The sequence below is a fragment of the Hyaena hyaena genome, unplaced genomic scaffold (assembly GCF_003009895.1).
Source record: "Hyaena hyaena isolate Hyena2069 unplaced genomic scaffold, ASM300989v1 scaffold_932, whole genome shotgun sequence".
Lineage (NCBI taxonomy): Eukaryota > Metazoa > Chordata > Mammalia > Carnivora > Hyaenidae > Hyaena > Hyaena hyaena.
This window is the reverse complement of record NW_024081563.1, coordinates 306,278-325,888: the sequence shown is the minus strand read 5'-3', so window position 1 is coordinate 325,888 and position 19,611 is coordinate 306,278. Positions and strand designations below refer to the sequence as shown.

At 46.6% G+C, this 19,611-nt stretch overlaps 1 protein-coding gene across 7 annotated transcripts in view; it reads right to left on the bottom strand.

Annotated features, from left to right (window-relative positions):
• Nucleotides 1–206: 206 nt before the first annotated feature.
• The window catches only part of HUWE1 (HECT, UBA and WWE domain containing E3 ubiquitin protein ligase 1), a 164,995-nt gene continuing 145,590 nt past the window's right edge, over nt 207–19,611 (bottom strand). For 6 of the 7 annotated variants that reach the window (XM_039221008.1, XM_039221009.1, XM_039221007.1 and 3 more), the window contains 24 exons: nt 18,057–18,341; nt 16,974–17,229; nt 16,643–16,773; nt 15,908–16,122; nt 15,543–15,831; nt 15,298–15,400; nt 13,992–14,538; nt 12,700–13,300; nt 11,885–12,006; nt 11,616–11,772; nt 10,037–10,169; nt 9,563–9,765; nt 8,829–8,956; nt 7,440–7,536; nt 6,407–6,562; nt 5,714–5,959; nt 5,307–5,424; nt 4,503–4,643; nt 3,282–3,569; nt 3,061–3,166; nt 2,372–2,489; nt 1,884–2,065; nt 1,407–1,597; nt 207–827 (listed from right to left, as the gene is read on the bottom strand). In XM_039221008.1, the coding sequence (XP_039076939.1) occupies nt 725–827; nt 1,407–1,597; nt 1,884–2,065; nt 2,372–2,489; nt 3,061–3,166; nt 3,282–3,569; nt 4,503–4,643; nt 5,307–5,424; nt 5,714–5,959; nt 6,407–6,562; nt 7,440–7,536; nt 8,829–8,956; nt 9,563–9,765; nt 10,037–10,169; nt 11,616–11,772; nt 11,885–12,006; nt 12,700–13,300; nt 13,992–14,538; nt 15,298–15,400; nt 15,543–15,831; nt 15,908–16,122; nt 16,643–16,773; nt 16,974–17,229; nt 18,057–18,341 (4,916 nt within the window). In that variant the 3' untranslated portion in view covers nt 207–724. The remainder of the gene's footprint in view (nt 828–1,406; nt 1,598–1,883; nt 2,066–2,371; nt 2,490–3,060; nt 3,167–3,281; nt 3,570–4,502; nt 4,644–5,306; nt 5,425–5,713; nt 5,960–6,406; nt 6,563–7,439; nt 7,537–8,828; nt 8,957–9,562; nt 9,766–10,036; nt 10,170–11,615; nt 11,773–11,884; nt 12,007–12,699; nt 13,301–13,991; nt 14,539–15,297; nt 15,401–15,542; nt 15,832–15,907; nt 16,123–16,642; nt 16,774–16,973; nt 17,230–18,056; nt 18,342–19,611) is intronic. The other variant, XM_039221012.1, reaches the window with a different exon arrangement.

The window sequence follows — 19,611 nt, the reverse complement described above, 5'->3', positions numbered from 1 at the left end:
TATTCTAAAAAACAGGCTCCCCTCAATTCCTGGTGGCTGCTGCTCTCTCCTGACAATGGGAAAACCACCTCTGAAGAAGGAAGATGCACCAGTGGTGGTGCCAGAGATGGTTTTCTGGAGTCCATTTGCATCTTTTCTCTAGATGTCTAGCATGTGCTAGTGTTGTTTCTTTTAAGTTTGAAAAAAACTCCATTGTGAAAAGTGAGTTATGAAGAGTGCTCTTTATTTGAAACCTCCACAACACAGACGCCAATCTTGTCTCGCATTGAATCATTAGCTGTGCACATCAACACATTCCAAGCACAAATTAAGAAATGCAAACAGAACAAAAAAATATATATATATATAATTTTTTCCCCTATCCAAAGGTTTCAAGTCTCAATGCAGCAAATCCTTCTGAACACAGAATCTGAGGAGCACACTGTTCAAACAGTTGGGACAAACAGGTCCCTGCAAAGGCTAGTGCCTTTTTAACACATGGGCTGGGGATCATGGACGGCATGGAACAGGGAGAAGGAGGTGAGGGAGAGGGAGAGGGAGAGAGAATGAGCAGGAGAGGGGAAACGGGTATGCGCTGGGGAAGCTGGGACACACACATGGTGAGTTGATGGATTTCATTTATTGGTTTTTGACATTTCTTTTCTGGTTCTTTTTTGTTTTCATTTCCCCCCATTCCCAGGTCCAACAATGATAGAAAAACCCCACAGTGGTGGGCGGAGCCTTATTAGGCCAGCCCAAAGCCTTCAGAGCACTCCTGGATGGCCAATAGTAGCATGTGGCGGAGCTTCTCAAAGCTCTCATAGGCAGGCAGGTCCAGCTGATTAAAACTAGGTAAAGAAGAAAGATGTTTGACAAAAGATGATAACCAAATCCTTGTGTTCCCATGGTGCCCACTGATCTCTCCTCCCTGAGGGAACCTACTCATTTCTTGAAGACTTACAGTCTTGTCCTAGCCTGGTCTGCCCTCTTTTAATCTGGCCCCAGCACTGGCCATCAGGCACCTAAATGTAAATCTGACCTTAGCACTCCTTAAACACCAAAGCCTCGCCTATGGACTAATATACAAGCTCCAAGGAGGCCTTCGGGGTCACTGGTGACCCAACCTCTGCTGAGTTCTTTAGCCTTCTGTTGTCTGCAACTCCTTGCTCCAACTGAACCCTGGAGTACACTGTGTTCTCATGTGGCAGTGTTCACCTGCAATGTCTCCCCAGCCCACTGTGAATCTGGGCCAGCTTCTTATCTCAAACATCACCTTTTCTACAAAACCACCAAACTGTGAGCTACCCCAAGGTCTAGCATAGCTGGGGCCAGATTTGGGTCCCTGCCTTTGGGTAGGGGCCTAGAAGTAGCTAGTATGCAAGCACAATCATGAATGCTTAAAATGGGGAACAAACCCTTTCTCTTACCATGTGTGAGCTGAAGGCAGGCGATCTGTGGACCTGTCATCTCGATGGATCTGAAACTTCTGAATGCCATTCATGCCTTCAAGGGCAGCAAAGCCTTGCAAGGGCACTTTGGAAGTACCCGTGACAAACTGGAGGAACTTGGCACGGTCAGCCTGGTCGAAAGAACGCAATGCTCTCCAGAACCACTGGATCTATGGGAAAGGACACAAGAAGCTAGTGTTATAGGTAGACAGCTCTTGGAAGGAGGGGGATTGGAATTTGAAATCTTAGGCAAGTCCCTTCTGTGAAATGGGCTTCCCTCCATTAATAAGATAAACAAGAACATCACCTGAAAACATGTTCTAGGAGGATGAAGAGTTAGGTATAAGTAAGCGGTCACCTATATCCCCTTCATGCCCCCAAAGAGTACTGGTTTATGTAGTATCATACCAACTATCACTACTTAGGGATATGAGGAAGATGCCAGCAGCAGCTCACCTGAATAGAGTTGGACTGGTACTTGTGGTATTCAGTGTTGGATTTTAAATCATCAATGTCGATGGTGGGCAGTCCTGATATGAGTAGCTCTAACTCCTGCTCAGTGAAGATAGAAATGAGGCGCTTTGGAATGATCTCATAGAAGCCTTCTAAGAAAGCTGCCAGCTGTTTACGGATGGCTCCTGGGGAGAGAACCAACAAGCCATGTGGTGTCTAAACTCACACAACTGTTAGAGGTCAGAGATCCTCAATCTGGCTCCAGCTGTAACTAGGATGGTGAATGCTCTGCCTGCCTCCCCTAACACTGTTTCTGGGCTCCTGTACAGGGTGGATAAAGGGAAATATTTTTTGGTCAGGCATTTGGACTCTGTGCAAGGGATTTGTGGCTGGCATGAGGAAAAGAGGGAAAAAAAAGTTATCTGTGAAATGAGTGAGGCCTGAACTCTTCCCATATGAGCAACAAGGAGTCTAAGGGGCATTTCCCCTACCTGTCATTCTCATCTGGCACACCAGGTGTACATACTCCTTCTTATTCTCTTCTGTTACCAAGATGTTGGCCCCGTTGGGTTTGAGGTCACGAACTTCACAGACTCCAAACTCTTGGACCTGGAACACCGAAAACACCAATCACTCATACCAGGCTTGGTCCAGGATAGGATTTATACAGCTACCTGAGAATACATAAACCCTTTGCCATGTCCTGGGCAGAGAGATGAAGCAAGGTCATAAAAAAGTGCCTTTTCTCAGGAGCTCATAACTTTGTAATAGAGAAAAGGCATGATTAACGTGTAATGTGACATAGCACTATCTGTACGTAAAACAACTTGGAGGAAGACAAGCTTTTATATCTATTTATAGAATTTTTCTACCATGAACTAGTTTTGGGAATGAAGCATACAGAATTGGAAGCTTTAAAAAAATATATATATATATATATATAAAGAGGAAACTAGGAGACAGCTTGGATTGTTTTATAAATTTTGGTTTTTCTGTTTGTGAGGTCTCATACAAATACCCACTGCTCACTGCTGGATGGGGAATGGAACATGGGATTTTAAAGAAACTGAAATGCTTCCTTAGAAGCATAAGAGCTAATCTAATCCCAGTTCAAGGGTGGCCCCATAATGGGTTTCCTGGACTAGCTAGGATGTGCTGCGGCAAAGATTTCTTAACCTACCTCAGTGCTAAAGGTGAGGTCATAGCCTAGCGTGGAGACATCATTTTCCAGCAAATAAACCAGGCCCTGATAGAAGTGGTAATCTTCACTCTCCATATCCGTGTATCTAGAAAAACACGATCAGGGTCATCATGGGTTAGGGTGCAAGAGAGAAGTATGGGGGTGGAACACAAGAAAAGAACCTATCAAAAGAGAATGTGGATCCTTTGCCACATCCTCACCTGACAGACTTGCCCAAGATGTGTTTGTAGAAGGACCGAGTAAAATAGCACTCCAGGAGGCGGTTGTCATATACAGCTTTGGCCACAATGCGTCCAACAAACTTGAAGTAGCTGAGGTGGTTGGGGTTGCAGTGGGAAGATGGGTTGATGGTGTAGGTGACCCGATCACCGGGTGAGGTACGGAACAAGGCATACATAGGATTAAACATCTCCCGAGAGATGATCATATACCACTCCCGCAGGAGCCCTCCAGCATCCTGCCCTTCTTCTCCTTCAAACACTATATACCTGCATAAGAGACCAGAAACAGATGTGCAGAAAGCCCAGGACAAATCCATTCATTTATGTATTATGACCCGAGTGATTAAGTGAAGTAATGGCTGGGGAGTGCAGGATCAGAGAACAGAAGTGAATGCAGAGTGTCAGGAAAGCCCAGAGGAAGGATAGGAATCTGGGACAAAAAAAAAAACTGTTAGAAAAGAAGTCCTAAATTATCAGTAAAGGCTCATCAACAGGAAAGGTACAGAGGCTTAAATGAGGACCTCAGTTAGGGAAAGCAGGGAGAAGAGTCAAGTGGTGTCAGAGAGGGCTGAGCTCAGTCTGATGTCTATTAAGGATTTGGTGGTGGAGGAGCAGGGCTCAGTCTGTCTCAGAAGTGTCTCTGAGTTCCTATGTGATTACATGAATGGGGAACCCCATGCCACGAGGGAGAGGAGGAATCCAGTTCCTGAGCTCAGGAGCATCAAACCACTCCAACAAGTCTTTCATCTCACTAGCTCTCACGACACTTAATATTAAACTGCTGATCTCCTCTAGGTGGCTTCAGAATCACCAGTGAGCAATTACCAATTTGGTGAGGGGCCACTCATTACCACTTGCTCAGCAGGCTTCCCGGTCCTAGTATTAACAACAGAGAAAGCTCTCTGTAAAGTCATCAGGTTTGTCTTTGTAAATGCCAAAAACTCCTCTCTCTGGGATTTGTTGTGTAGGTCAGCCCAAAGACCAACCTATCCAGCATTAGACCAGTCTCATGAGACCAGGCTGAGAGGACAGGAGACAGCTCAGGGAGATTATCTATACCAGGTTCCTATTTGGAATTCCTGATGGGGAGGGCAGCACCTCCCTCAGTTCCCATGCACGTCTGGTGCCTGAGTAAGCCTTCACTACCATAAAGACATTGCTCCACCCTCCCATCCTCTTTTCTCTGTTCTGGGCTCTTACAATCGATTCTTCATTTCTTCAGGGGATTTCCGGTGCAGTTCACGGTAAGAATCTTCAAATACATGATCACGGCGGACGTGCACAGCCATGTCTTCTTTCCGAAGCCCCTCATCCAAACGTTCCAGCTCTTGGCGGAAATACCTTGGGAGGTAGTAAAGGAAGGAAAATAGGATTGGGGGTGGCAGAGGAAACTTCTGTTTGCTTGATCTTGATTAGAATGAAGACCCACAAAGATGCATGCTCCTCCCATCCTCCAAACACTTTGATCTCTGCTCCCCATCTGTTCCCCTGGGGAAATGTCCAGTAGTTTGGGAGGCAGGTTATTCATTACCAATTCTAAATTTTTCCCATCTGTACCGAAAAAACGCCCACAGAGTCTGTGGCAGAGTATTTCTGCACCAAACAGGTAAGCATGTGTAGGTGCATAGGAAGGAAGAGAAGGTACGGATGACAGTAGTGTTTTGGAGCCACCCCCCGATCCCCAAGCCCTGCTGTTAAGTGTACTATGGCTACCTTCACCTCCTGTATTACCCCAAAGAATGGAATGGAACTTTGTAATGTGATTAAACAAAGGTTTGCACTTGGCTGAGGAAGAATGGAGAAGGCCAGGGAGTATTTAGGTACAGTGACTGTCAGAAGCACAGATGAATCTCTTCCCTCCCACCCAAGCACCATTCCCAAGAGCTGCCACCAATGGAAACTTCTTTCTCTGAAAACACTCCTTCGGGAGGAATTCTGGCTCCTTTCTGGGAGGAGAGAGAGCATTTGAAAAGTTCCCATACCCACAGCCTCCAGGGTACATACTTGCGTTTGACATCAAAGTCGAGGACGCGAATGTAGTCTACCAGGACCGCAAAAGGCCCATCAGCGAGGTGGGTGGTGGACTGCCGTAGGATCTGGTTTAACACAGTGCGGTGAGTCTCTGTGGGGAGAAAGGGACAGCAGGAATCAGTACATCCTGGCTCCCAGAAGACTATATGACAGCTAACCAGCCAGCAACTCTCTTTCTTGTTTAGAGAAAAAAAGACAGTGTGGCACACAAGGGCTTTCATACCTAGTCCCTATCTCACTAGCTTTATTCTCTTTCTCCCCCTACCCCCCTCACCTTTCTTTTACCCCTCTCCCCCATGAAACAGCTAAGAATAAAATGTATGAAATGATCCTGTAAAAAATGAAGCCTTCTACACTGGAGGCCTAGGAGTTCCCTGTACCTGCAAAGCGAAGGAACTTCTGTGTGTCAGGGGGCAGGCTTGAGGAGATATGCATAGACGAGGGCTCCCTGGAGAAGAATGGGTCAAGGGAGGAAGGAGTGGCTGGGGTTAAGGGGGCAGGGGAGAGTGGAGGCGGCTCGTCCTTGATGTGTGCCAGCTGGCTCTCACGGGTGTCTCGGACAGGAGGCTTGCTCTCTCGCTCTGTGGCATGGACTAGGAAGAAGGCCTCGACGGCAGGCTGTAGCACTGGGGGTAGGAATGATAGACAAGTTTTGAAACTTCAACATACAAACCTCTTTCCCTTCATGATCAAATTACAGAAGTATAGTATGGAAGAAGACGTACTAAAAACCTGCAGGAGAAATACAACGGTAGCAAAGAAAAATGAAGCCATGGAGGAAGTCTGAGCTTCCTTGAAACTAAAGAAACTAAGATGGAATAGGCTACCATCTATAAAGATTCCCACGGTCTAAAAAGTGAAAAATACCAGCTACTAAAAGAGAAGACAAATCTTTTTTTCTCCCTTGACACTAAGTGAGAAGAAAAAAAACAAAAACAAAACAACACCTCTCCTCTGAATTCTCATTACAGAGACACTGAGAAGGGTGATCCAGAAGGAAAAAAACTAAGCTGAGAGAAAGGGCCCAGAGTAGATCAGTGGATTGGGACTGTGGCCCAAAGGCCACAACTCACCTAGCACGGCATGCTGGTCATGGGATTCCTCCAGTTCCTTTAGACACTCTCCCAGCATGTCCCATAGCTCGTCCAAGCTCAGCTGCTCACTGAGCAGGGGTAACTCAGGTGGCCTCTCTTCCTTCTCCTTCTCCCCCTGTGAGTTTCCATCTGAGCCTACAGGCCATACAGAAGAGACAGAAAGCCTCCGAGGTATTTCCTTCCTTTAGCTTTTCCCCAGAACACCTGTGCAGGCCACTAGATCAAGTAGACTGGTCCACTGGCTACTAAGTAATACTAGCTGACATTTGAAAGTAAAGCTCTAATCCTACACTGGATGACATTTAAATTTAAATATAATTAATACAATAAAAATTTTGGATTCTCAGCTGCAATAGCCACATTACAAGTGCTCAATAGCCACATGTGGCTAGTGGCTACTGAAGGAAAGTTCTACCAGACAGTGCTGGCTTTTACTCACTGCCTCATTAGCTCTCCAAGAACCTGTGGATTATTAAATGATTTAATGTATTTAAAAAATGGATGTCCTATGACAACACTATCCCACAGAAATGTGTTAAAAGGGCATCAAAAAGGTTATTCTATGTACAATTAACTTTGAGAAATGCTGTTACTAATAGCATCCACTGTGTGCCAGGTACTGCTTTAAGTGCTATATGTATGTTAACTTGGTCAACGCTAACTATGAGCATCCTGATTTTAAACCAGGAAGCTGAAGCTAAGAGAGATTTGCTTCAGGTACCACAGCCACTAAATGGGGGAGCCACAACTGAAACACATTGCTGTCTCCATGTCTAATATCATATCACAGTTTCTTAACTACAGGAATTGTAGTGTATGCTACGAATCTCTAACAAGGGCAAGGTGGTGATAGTGATCTTGGCTGGTAAAAGACTATTAACATTTACAAAAACCAGTTTTCAGTGGAACAAACTGGAAAACAGAGCTTATGTATGTAGAGAGCAGGGGATCCAGCAGACATTCCATGAAGACTGGCTCTTTTGGTGCACTGGAAACAGGAAGTAGTACTGACCACTGGATGGAGTATCCTGAGCACTGGGAGATGGTTGGTCCACATCCATGGGTGATTCCTCCCTCCGGACAGAAGCCTCTGACTGGCTTGACTCCGACTGGATAAAAGGGAGACAAAGTCACATAAAAGGTGCAATGCAACTCTGCTTTCCTCAGGGGGAGGCTAGATAGACTGCTTCTACCCATTGTCACACATAATAAGTTTGGAAAGAGGTATCCTATACATCTGGTCAGAAAACTCTATGGCTTTCCAGAACAAAAGGATGGCCTTCCCACCTCCTTTGCTGTCCTCCAGCCTGAGCTAGCAAGCTTTTCCGAAAAGCTCCCTGGATGCCTGCACTGCCTCCATTCTATTCCACACCTACATCTAGTCAGACACCAGCCTTCTGGATACAGACTTGGAAGACTTCTTCTGGGCATAGATTACATACATACACATATACATCTAAAAAGTGAGCAGACTGTAGGTTTGGCGGCTGTTTCTGTATGCTCAGAAAAGGGGAAATAATAAGGGAAAATCTTAGATGGGTGGGATTATTCACAAAGCCAACATCTGTCCTATTGGGTGTGGGAAAGATGAGGCAGAAAAAGGTACTTCAGAAGAATAGCTGTTTTTCCTTTCTACCTTGTTGGGAGCCATAGCCCTCAAATTCTAGGATGTTCCCAGCATGCTCAATGAAATCATACTGTAGAATAGTAATTATACCTAAAGAAAAACCAAGCCTCAGGATACCTTTATTTCCTGGATCTTGGGAAGGTGACTTGCATGTTGCAAGAACAGCAAAACAATGAGAGAATGCCAAAGCATACACACATGATGCCAGGCTTTTCCCGCAGCCACTCTGTGCTGGGATCCCAACAATGAGTTGGCTATCTAGAAACCTGAAGGTTTCTTGCTACAAGTGACTGAGTGCCTAGGTGCCAAGGTACCCAAAGAGTATGGAAAACAGAAGCAGAGGCCAGGGTAGATGGACCAGCCATAGCCTAGAAGAGGCTGCATGGGATGTAGACCAAGCTTGGGGAAATTTCAAGGACAGGATTCCTGACGTATTTGCATTATTCCAGGAGACTGAAAAATCTTCATCCCACAACCCCTCAGAACCCAGACACTTAGCATTATGCAGTTTGCAAAAGCGCCACTATTGACTGGATAGCTGGGAGTGGGGTATGATGGCCAAGCTTTAAATCATATCAATCCAAACCAAACCAACAAAACAATGAACGAACAGTAGAGAAAACACCAACAGAAAGTAACCCTGTTGTCCAGAAGCATTCATAGAGCAAACTTAATGCAAAAGCATACAAGGTAAGGGCAGGGAAACCCCACTGGTGATGTGGTGGGGTAGAGGAGAGAGACAAATGAATGAGGGGCCACAGGCATCATGCTAACCGTTGCTGCTTGTTGCTGTCTCCGCGCCCTTTGACCCTCACGTACCATTTGTATAATGGCATCAGCCTCAGCCTCCAGCTGCCGAACAGCTGCCTGGATGCTGCTAGCTGAGCCTAAACCGGAGGAACCTGGGAGAAAGAAAAAAAAAGGGCAAGATATAAAATGTAGAATGAGGGAATGCCCACTATTCTCTCTCCCATCTCCTGGGCTGCCACAGGGCATCGTGCTGAAGTCTCTGAGCTTTATTTAGCTCAGGCAGCTTTGCAGTGCTCATCGCCAGGCACTAAGAGCTACCGTTATAAGTAAGGGGAGGGGTCATGGTGGTAGGCAGATGGATAGTGGCAGGTGGAGAAGGTTCTGTGGGACAGGAAGAAAGAAGTAGGATTTGGCAGGCCATAGCTGAGGCAACATGGCTGCAATGTTTTAGTCAGGAGTGAGCCAAGAAGCAGAAAGGAGACACAGTGACTTAAATCTTATTCAGCAAAAGATCTGCCCCCAATTTCTTTGCCAGATTTCTACTCCCCCTTAATTCTCACTTGCCCTAATGAATTTCCTATGCAGACAGCTTGAATGAAATACAGAATGCAGCCATCAACATTCTAGGAAAGAATCATCATTTCCTTTTTTGAAAAGTTCAAGCAGGATGGAGACAATGACATTAGGTTCTGCCCTCCAGGGACTCCAAGTTTGCCACCACCAACCCTGCCCCTCAACTGGACACTCCAGTTCCATACCTAGCCTGCCTGTCTGCTTGGCTTTCTTGTTAGCTCGGCGTGTGTCGTCCCGGAGCTGGATGATGACCTGCAGTACCCTCAAGAAGAACTTCTGGGTAGACGTCTTGGATGTCAACATGGACATAGAAGGCAGCTGGAGCTCCCGGCCACCCAGAGGTCGCTTCTGAGATGCCACAATTACCACATTCTCAGCCATGTCAAACCTGGACAGTGTAGAGGTGGCTTGCGTATATTGACAGCATCAAAGCATAAACATCCAAAGTGAGCAGGGTTTTTTGGTGTTGACTAGAGGGTTAAAGAATCTCAGAAGGAAATCCCACAGTGGGGAAAAAATAGGGTCAGGTATGTATAGGACAGATAAGGAAATCTGTCCAGAGAGGGGAAAAGAAACAAACAAACCAGGAAACCAGCAAGAGCCACCTTTAGAATATCCCAGATTCCGGCCCCATAGCCAATTCAGTGTCTACCACCCACCTGCTCTGCATTTTGCCTTTTAGCTTAGTGGTCTGTGGCTGCTCCTCAGGTAGGCCATCAGGAGAGAGGGTCTCACACTGGGCTCGCCGCTGCTGTTCTAGGTTGTATTCCCGTAACTCAGCCAGAAGGGTACCTGGGTCAAGTAGAGGAGCCAGCAAGTATTCAGACTTCCCTAGTGAGGCAGCTGAAAGCCAAACCTTTGCAAGAAGCCTGCCAATCTATCGTCTTTGCTCAGCTGCAGAGAAGCTGGAGTGAACAGGAATTTTGCTGTTCACCTTACTATGTGTGCTCATGGATCAACTATCCAGAGACTGTCAATTTACCCTGCCTAAAGAATCTGTAGAATCTACATGAAACACAGATCAGTGCAGAAGCAAAAAGTATCGGTTTGGGAGCCTATATACATTATGAACTTTTGAAGTTTTTGTGGTGATCTTAGGCAAACTGCTTAGCTTCCTCTCCTAGTTCACTTATCCACTTTTTCTAAATGTTTGTTTATTTTTGGGAGAGAAAGAGAGATACACAGTGTGAGCAGGGGAGGGTCAGAGAGAGAGGGAGACACAGAATCCGAAGCAGGCTCCGGGCTCTGAGCTGTTTGCACAGAGCCTGACGCAGGGCTCGAACCCATGAACTGGGAGATCATGACCTGAGCTGAAGTCATCCCCTTAACCGACTGAGGCACCCAGGCTCCCCTTCACTATCCATTTTAAGGAGACTAATCTTATAAGGCTGTTTTGAGGATAAGGAAAGAACTGTAGGAATGCCTGGGACACTGGCTGGCCCATGGGTGTTGAATGGTAGCAGTCAAGAAACATCAGAGACTGTGGCCAAATTCCTTCCAGAAGAACCTTATAGTTCTCATGTAGCAAAGAGTATCCTGGATCACACAGTTTAATCAACACCCATATCACCTCAGCCCTAGGCACATTTGTGAAAAGAGAACTAACCAGGTATCTAAAATCTAGGGAGATCCATGATTGGGATGGGAGTGGAAGAGAGCAAACAGGCTCTCTATGATGAAAGAACATCGTGCTCTACTCCTCAATTCAACTGCTTCATCAACCTGGGGTTTTAGTTTTCTCTTGGTAACAACAGGAAGGAAGACTGAAACTAGACAATTTTTATGTGTTCTTAGAACTTTTATACCCTCAGAAGTGCACAAAGGCAGAGGGTACCATTTCGACTCTCAATTCTTGAGCCTAACCTAAGTGCAGGTGCATTTCTGAGATGGTGAAGTTGCCTTAGCAGGTTCATCATAGGACTCCTGCAAGTGCCCAGAATGGAGAAGTGGAAGAGCACTGCTCATTTTCCTTTACTAATAAGCACTGATTACATGCCATGTGCCAGGTACTGGCAATGTTAAGAGAAGCCCAGCCTTGCTCTCCATGAACAACCGAGCAAAAAAAAACAGATGACAACCCAGAATTATCAGTGTTGCAACAAATGAGAGTACAGGGGGCTGTGCTATACAAACACAGAGCAGTTTGATTCAATCTGGGGATTTGGGGAAGGCTTCCATAAAGAGGGACACCTCAGTGGAAGGTTTCAGAAGGACAAGATGTTTTACTCCTGTCATTACCTATCTGTTTACAAAGAGTATAGCCCAGATGGCGAGCTCCATTCAGTAGCAGCTTGAGAACAGTGTCCCGGGTTGCAGGGTCCCCCCGAGAGAGCTGTAGTAACACATTGGCTGCATCCTCCAGACCCTCTTCAGAACAAGAGTGAGACGTCAACACCTGGGAAAAAGAAAAGAGAAGGGGTGAGCCTCAACTTGAGAACTAAAACTTTATCCACTCCCATCTACCTTTTCTCCCCCAATCTTGGGAATTCAGAAGAGCCTAGACTCACCTCCACAGAGAGCTGTAGCTGGTTTTCCGTGAGGCCAGAGGATACCATCTTAAAGTCTGCACTGCTGCTGCCCCCATCACCCACCTTTGCTGGAGATTTGCTGGCCTTAGTAGTTGTCGAAGCTTTGAGGAAACAGATGAACAGTATAAGCCTCTAAAACTCACAGGCCAGAACAAAGCAATCACTAAACTGTCCAGGGCTTCAATATGGTAAAGTAGTGAAAATGAAAAGCCACCCACCAAAGCCAAATCCTAGTGACTTGGTCTGTCAAGGACTCTCATGACAGTACCTTCTAAAGTGATAATCCCAAACTTTTCTCGACTGTTTCCATACCATTAGAGTCCCCTCCTCAAAACCTTCTTCAAATAATTCTTATTTACTAGTCTGCTGTAGTGCTCATTCCCTTTACTTCCTAGGACAGCTTAGCTATTGCACTGATTCGCATGATGTCCTGCCTGCTCTTGAATTCTTTCCCGAGAACTGGATCCCTCAACCAGGGTGGAAAGGTTGGGAGTTCTTTGAAAATAGGGACTTTTATTCTCTCTCTTTTCCTTTTGGTGCTTAGCCTACGGAAGCCACATTCAGTGAATGCCTGTTGGTCTTCACAAGTGTCTATGTGGGTGGGTGGATGAGTGTGGGAAGGGAAAGGATGGAGAGAGTGAATTGGGACTGATGAGGTCAAGAACAAATACCTCTGGCTCTCACAAACACAAACCAAGCTGACTGCTCTTGTTTAGGGAGTAATACCTGGATGGGGGAGTGAGGGGTGATGTGGGTGTACACACCCCAGGCTCCCAGCCTACATCCACACTTACTTGAAACAGTAGTGGTAGCAGTCGTGGGGGTAGTCACCGTGGTCGAAGCAGCTACGGCAATGGTGGATATAGCCGTGGCAACAACCAGAGCTGGAGCAGAAGTGACAGGGGTGGTTGCAGCAGGGGGAGTGGGCGTGCTGGAGGCGGCAGTGGTAGTGGTGGTAGATGTGGTTGAGGTGGCAACAGTGGTGGAAGCACTGCTGCCAGAATTAGCCTGTGCTTCCGACACTTTGTTTTCTGGGAGAGCAATTGAGATGAGAGAAAGGAGTCTGAGGAGTTTCTCAGTTAAGAGAGAGCTCCGGCGGATGACTGGGTGTGACAACATATTCATGAGCTGCCCCAGTGGAGAGGCCTCGAGGCTATATGGGGAGGTTTCCCCCTCACCACCAGCGCTCACTGGCACTGACTTCACGGAGTTCTTGCCTTTCCGGCTGACATTCATGTTGTCCAGTTTTACCAATAAGTCCCAGAAGTCTGTGCAAATGCCACTGCTGGTAGACTGTGAAGAGCATGGGCTGCAGGCCTGCTTACTGCCCCTCTCCCGATCGCTCTCACAGTTTGTTTCTTTGGTCCGCTGCTGTGTAAAGTGGCTGGGAAATACCTGCCGGCAAGAGAAGGACAGGCTTGGTCGAGGGGGTACACAGAGAAAATATGTCTTCTTGACAAGGAAAGACAATTGGTTCCTAGACTCTCCATTCCTTTGGATAGTTTTGGTGACATGAGATGTCATACAGGAGTTTTATCTAACTGATGGTGAAGTGGCCCAGAGAAACAAACAAGGGCTTTGAAGGGGGATGATTAGCTAACTTCTAAGCATTGGTTGGTCTCTGTACTTATGAAATGGGGAGGGCACCTATGCAGCACTGAAAAATTGTTGAGATTAAAGGAAGATTATGTGTTTTTATATAGTGCCTGGCACAAGGCAAGCCCTCAACAAATGGCAGCAATGATTATTAAAACAAAACCTGAACTAAGTTCTAGGTCCAGCTCCATCACTTACTAGCCACATGACAAAGCCACTAAAAATTTCTGTACCCCAGCTTCTTCATCTGTAAAATGGGAATCATACAGACCACTGAAAGTTTTGATAACTAAATGAAATAATGCACAAAAATCATGAAAAGTAAAAAAAAAGGTCACAAAATTATTCACTGGACAACTCTCAGAAATACAGGACTCAGCACTAATGGTGAAGAAAGACCTACTTGCTCTCTCAGAGTTCAGATTTCATCTAGGCTGTGACTGCCATCCCATTTCCATCCCTAAGAGTTGGTTGGGTTCAAGCTCCTCACCTTGGCCAACTGAATGAGCGTGTCCAAAACATGTCTGCAGACAACAGGAGCAGCCTGGGGGTGGATGTGGACAGTAGAGCCACTGCTTGCATGCTTCTCGGTATGTTTGCGACCCCCTGAACGTTGGATCTGGAATATATTAGTCCTGCAGCCTAGGGCTGCATCCATGGATACTGAAAGCCAGGAAAGCTGGTTGGAGCTCTTAGACTCCATCTTGTGTAGAAGGTCCAGGGGCCGGTTCTCATGGCTGCTTGACCCACAGCTCTTGCTTGATTTTTTACCCTTCTCCTCACTTGAGGAGAGCTTGGGTGTTTCAATGCATAGTTCACTCTCACTGCTGCGCTGCAAAATAGACAGCAGGCTGCGGATGACCCAGTGGCGAGTCTGGGCATGGTAGCAGAGATTTCTCAGTACTCGGTGTAGACGGCTTGTATTAAGCTTTGGCTCATCCACGAAAAGTAGGACCAGGAGACAGGATAGGGCTTCGTGGTCTAGGAGGAGTCGTCCTCGGAGGCGGAGGAGTGTGTCCACATTACTGCTAGAAGGCCTGGAACAGAGCGTAGCTTCTGGGTAACACTTGAGCTAGAGTGCTGGGATTAGGTAAAAGGCCTGGGTATGCGGGATGAGCTGCATACCTCCCAAAGGAGGCATAAGAAGGGGACGTGCCTACTCTAATGGCTCTTAATATTAAGAGCTGCCCTCTTATGTGGTGTCTACTGGGTACCAAGCACTCTACAATGTCCTATCAGTTGGTATGGGGCTGCTGAAGACTAAAGAATTGCCCATTTTTGAGGTGATGAACAAGAGGTTCAAATAGGTTAAGTGACTTGCCCTACATCACACGATGTCCGTATCATCAGTTGGTAAAATTGGACTGCACTTAAAGTCTTAAAAAAAAGAATGTTTATTTCTGCCTTCTCTAGACCACCAGGGGGTTGCCTGCCTGCCTCATAGGGACTGATCAGTCCCTTTACATTTTGGCATGTTGGGAGCAGTCTGCTTCAGCCTGAGTAGTAACGAACTCCTCTTCTTCCATGGCCTAGATGTTACAATCTCTAGGCAAATGACTTTCCTTATTACAATCACAACTTGCTGCCAGCCTGCCTTACTTTGTGATTATGGTCTATAGCAGCTACACCAACCCAAAAGTGCGACTTTCTGAAGGGGAAGTCCAAAGATCTGGCTCCCCACTCATTCAAAGCAACACCTAGAGAGACCACTGAGTCTCTCTGCCTATAAACTGAGGGAGCTGGACTGGCAATAGATGGGAGAGATGATATGGAAAGGTGAAAAAAGATGAAGGTACCTGTTATGACTGCTGCTACCCCCCATCTGAAAGGTGCCACCCCTCTGCACAGCAAGGCGAGTATACTGGACTCCACGGTTGCCACTGAGGCGACTGGTGAAAGCTGGAAGGAAAAATATAGGATCTGAAACTAAGGAGGCGAGTGGTGTGCCGGGTCCAAGTAACACACAGGCTCTATAAACGACAGAGCCTTGTATATCTAAATCCAAACATTTCAGAGCCCTCCCATTTGCCTCCCTCTGTACCCGGGCTTCGGAGAATGGCAGAGAGTGCAGAGGTGCTACTGTGGCCAAAGAGCCGCTCATGCATGAGTTGTCGCTGCCGGGCTTCTTGCTCTCGCCTCAGGGCTTGAGCCTCAGCTGCAATGTCAGGTGGCATTACAGCCAACACACTGTCCTCCATGTCCTCTAGGACACTACGGCGCAGGTCTGAGGGCAGGGTCTGGATGAAGGTCACAGGGTCCATGGGGGTGTCTGAGCTAGCATTCTGTGCCAGTTCCCGTCGCTGTTGCTCAGCTCTTTGCTGTGCCAGCACCTATAGGGCAAAAGACGTCAATGGGGGCATACCCACACCCAGACAGCCTGGTCCCACCAGCTCCCTGCTCACATACTTCCTCCTGGATAGCTGGAGGCAGGGCGGCCAAGAACTCAGGGCTCACTTCGGTCACACCAGGATTCCCCACCACTGCAGGAGCTGAGTTATTTGCTGAAGGGGCAGTCCGAGTTGGTGGACGAATGCCCAGCTGGTTCTGCAGGACTTCCCGGCGAATGTCATCAGGTAGAGCAGCCAGGAAAGAGGGGTCCACACCTTCGGGTAGACTGATACCTGAGGGAAGGTGCAAGATGTGAAGCAGCTCACACCACTACTGATCCTTAAGATGTACTTGAGTAAAGAAACCCATGGCCTTGCTTGTGGAGAACGAGCTTTGTCTGTCTTCACTGCACACAAAGGACAGAGGACACACAGAAGGCCTACTCACCGTCCCTAAGCTCAAAGAGCATGTTATATGTCAGATTCTATGTGTACACTGTCACTTAACTTTCATAAAGACCCTACAATGTGGCTGCTATTACTTCCTCAGTATCAATGAGGATCAGAAGTTACATAACACCCCCAGGTTCTGAAGGTTGGTGGTTCAGAGGGGGAAACCTGAATTAAGATCTGTTTGACTCTAAAGCCTGGGCTCATCCCATCATGCAGCATTAGCATGCCCTTACCGCTAGTCCTCCCACACATATGCCGCCTTCTATCTGGATAGAACTGTTTGACGGGTGGGCATTTCCATGCCAAAGGCTACAGGAAGCCTAAACAACCCTAGGGTGGCCTGAGCACACATGGAGCTCACCTGCAAGGGGATCTTCTTCTTCACTGCTTGTTGAAGGCAGTGGCTCTTCTAGGATTCCCCGGGAATCTGCTCCAGAAATGGCCACAGCAGAATCTCTGGTGGAGGAACTCTCAGAGGATGCAGGGGGAGAGCTGAAGAAAATAAATTTCAGGTTGTTCTTTGTATTAATGTTTTCCTATTTATAAAATACTCCTACAATATCCCTTTCTCATAGAAGCTATGTTGACCTCCCTAGTGCACCAAGCATGTGCAGTAGCTAACAAGTCTGCACGTGGCTTGCAAGACCCACCATCACATCCTGCCCTCTTCTTGCTCTGTACACAATACTTACCTGTCCTCAGGGGGTGGGGCAGGTTCCCCTGATCCATCACCCCTGCCTTGTACTTCTGTCACAACTGGTGGGGCATCCCCAGGAGTGGAGCTGCCTGCTGTGGGCTGCTCAGAACTGCCAGCTGCTGAGGTGTCACCCACAGCTTCCTCTAGGGTACAGGAAGCCAGGCTACTCGTGTCCATAGGAGAGCCTTCCAGTTGACTGCTGACAGCTGTCAGTGCATCAGAATCTTCAGCTCTCTCTGGGGAAAGAGAGGCTAGGAGGAAGTCACATGGAGAGGTTAGATCTCTGCCTAGAAGAGGGGGCTGAATTAAGATGCAGCCGATTAAGGGAGCCTGTCACTTTCAGATTCCCTGCAGGTAACATTTATACATGTGTGTTGGTTCTATTTATCTAAATAAACAAGGTTCCTTGAAGAAAAAACTCCTACACCTTAAGGTTTTTCCAGAGCACATCACAGGCAGCATGGTACAAAGCAGGAATAGTAATCAGGGTTTCAATTCATCCCGTTGGAACACTGCAGAGAAAAATCTTGAGACCCCATTTCAAACTAGTGGGAAACAGTGCCATGAGATAAATGGTGTCTTCCAGGATGAGAGAGCTATATGTGTGTGTGGGTCACATGCTTGCCATCCCTGAAGGATGCTGAAGGAGAGCAAGCTTTAAAGTCACCCAGATCTGGATTTTAATCTCAGCTCAACCACTTACTGAGTGATCTTCGGCTAAAAATTTCCCATGAGTTTCAGTTTACTCATGGAGATAACAATGCCTACTTAGGAGGGTTATTTTTGCATGCTCTTCTGTGACTGAGCCAGCCAGGAGGATTGTTTAATTACCTCAATAAACTGTTGGCACCATCACTTGTATCATTAGACACTCACTCAGATATATTATCACTTGAAGACACAGAGAAGAAACCTCAACTTTAGGAAAGCTAATGTGCAAGGTGATAACATACTCTTTGAGAATGTAAGCTTCTATTATTTCTCTAAGGAGAGTAAAGAGAAACTACAAAGATGTCCATTCTCCACTCCTGATTTGCACCCCACCCCCCAACCACCAAAACCTTTAAATTCTACTCACTTATAGTGGGAGCTGGGGACAACTCCATCTGAGTCGTTTCTGCTTCTCCACTTGGCCTTGTGGAACCCAATTCCTCTGGCTCTACAGGCATCAATAGCTGTGTAGAGCTCGACCCTTCGCCAGCTGGGGATTGCAGCTCTTGAGGAATCTCTCCCAAGGCTGGTGGGGGTGGGAGTGTTTGCTGCTGTTGTGAGGGCTGCAGAGTGACAAGGGTCTCTTTGGACTCAGATGTTGCATCGGTTGAAGATGGGGTTGTTGGGTAGCTGTCAGGCATAGGAGTCCCATCTTTCTCGAAAAAATGACAATGGGGGTGTTAAGGGGCAATCAGCCAAGAACCCAGGGAACCACTCAATCAGCCCATGTGGCCTGACAAGTATCCCTGCCCACCCCCAGGCTACAACTGTTCCTAGAACAGCTCGTGGCTGGTCTGGTATACCTAGGATGAGGGCTAAGGCACAGTGCTATCTTAGTCTCAAGAACTCGAGATCTGAATCTTTGTAGATCCTATGAACTAAATCTTTCTGTGCCCTGGGTGGAAGGGTAAAGAGTTCAGATCACTTCATAATATTTGCCTCACCCTAAATATCACCTATCCCCTTCCACCTCCCCCCCCCCGTCCTGATTATCCAACAAATATCTACAACTCTGATGGAGGCAATGGGGCTAAGACTAAGTATGAATATGCCACACACCAGGGAAAGTAGTAAGTTGTATAGTTATCTTCTAATTGGGGTCTAAAATCCCTACCCCACAACAATACAACTTACTACCTCACCCCAGTATGAGCAGAATCCTCTAGCAAGGGTAGCAGCAGGCAAAAGGCCCTTTTACCTGATGACAGACCCTTTCAAAGACCTTTCATTAGATTAAAGGCACCAGGACACCTACCACCCACTTTCACTGCTTTAAAAAAAATACCAGGTAGGCTTTAGTATAATCATTTTGCAACTCAAATGCCAAAGGAGACAAAGTACAGGGAAGCGGAAGAAAGTTCTGAGGAAATAGGGGTGGGGGAGACATAATACCACACAGACCAGTTATTAGAATCATGAAATAGCTACTGACATTAAGATTAGAAGGAGGAATACAAAACATATAGTTAATACCATTTAGCCCACAGAGCTACCTTCCCCAAAAGCAGACTGCTGAAGACTAGATCTGTAGATTTCTAGATTCCACAGACCCACAAAGTTTACATAAAAAGGAAAAAGTAGGAAGAGACTAACATAGGTTTACCAACTTTTAGTTTAGCCAAATAAAAAAGAATCCCATCAATATCACTTAATAAAAATATTTTGATAACAAAGACCTAGGAAGGACATAATCTCTTCTTTAAATTGAATAAATTTATCTTTCAGAAAAACTCATTAATCCCTCTTTATTTTGTTCATTTCCACTAAGGACTGGCATTTGGGAACCAGTGCCATCAGGTATTCTCATAAAGCACCACATCATGGTGGTCACCAAAGGGGGCAGGACATGCCAGAATACAGCACAACATGATCAGAGTGAGAACCTGAACAGAGCACGTCGGAGGGGAAGTATGCCACCGTAG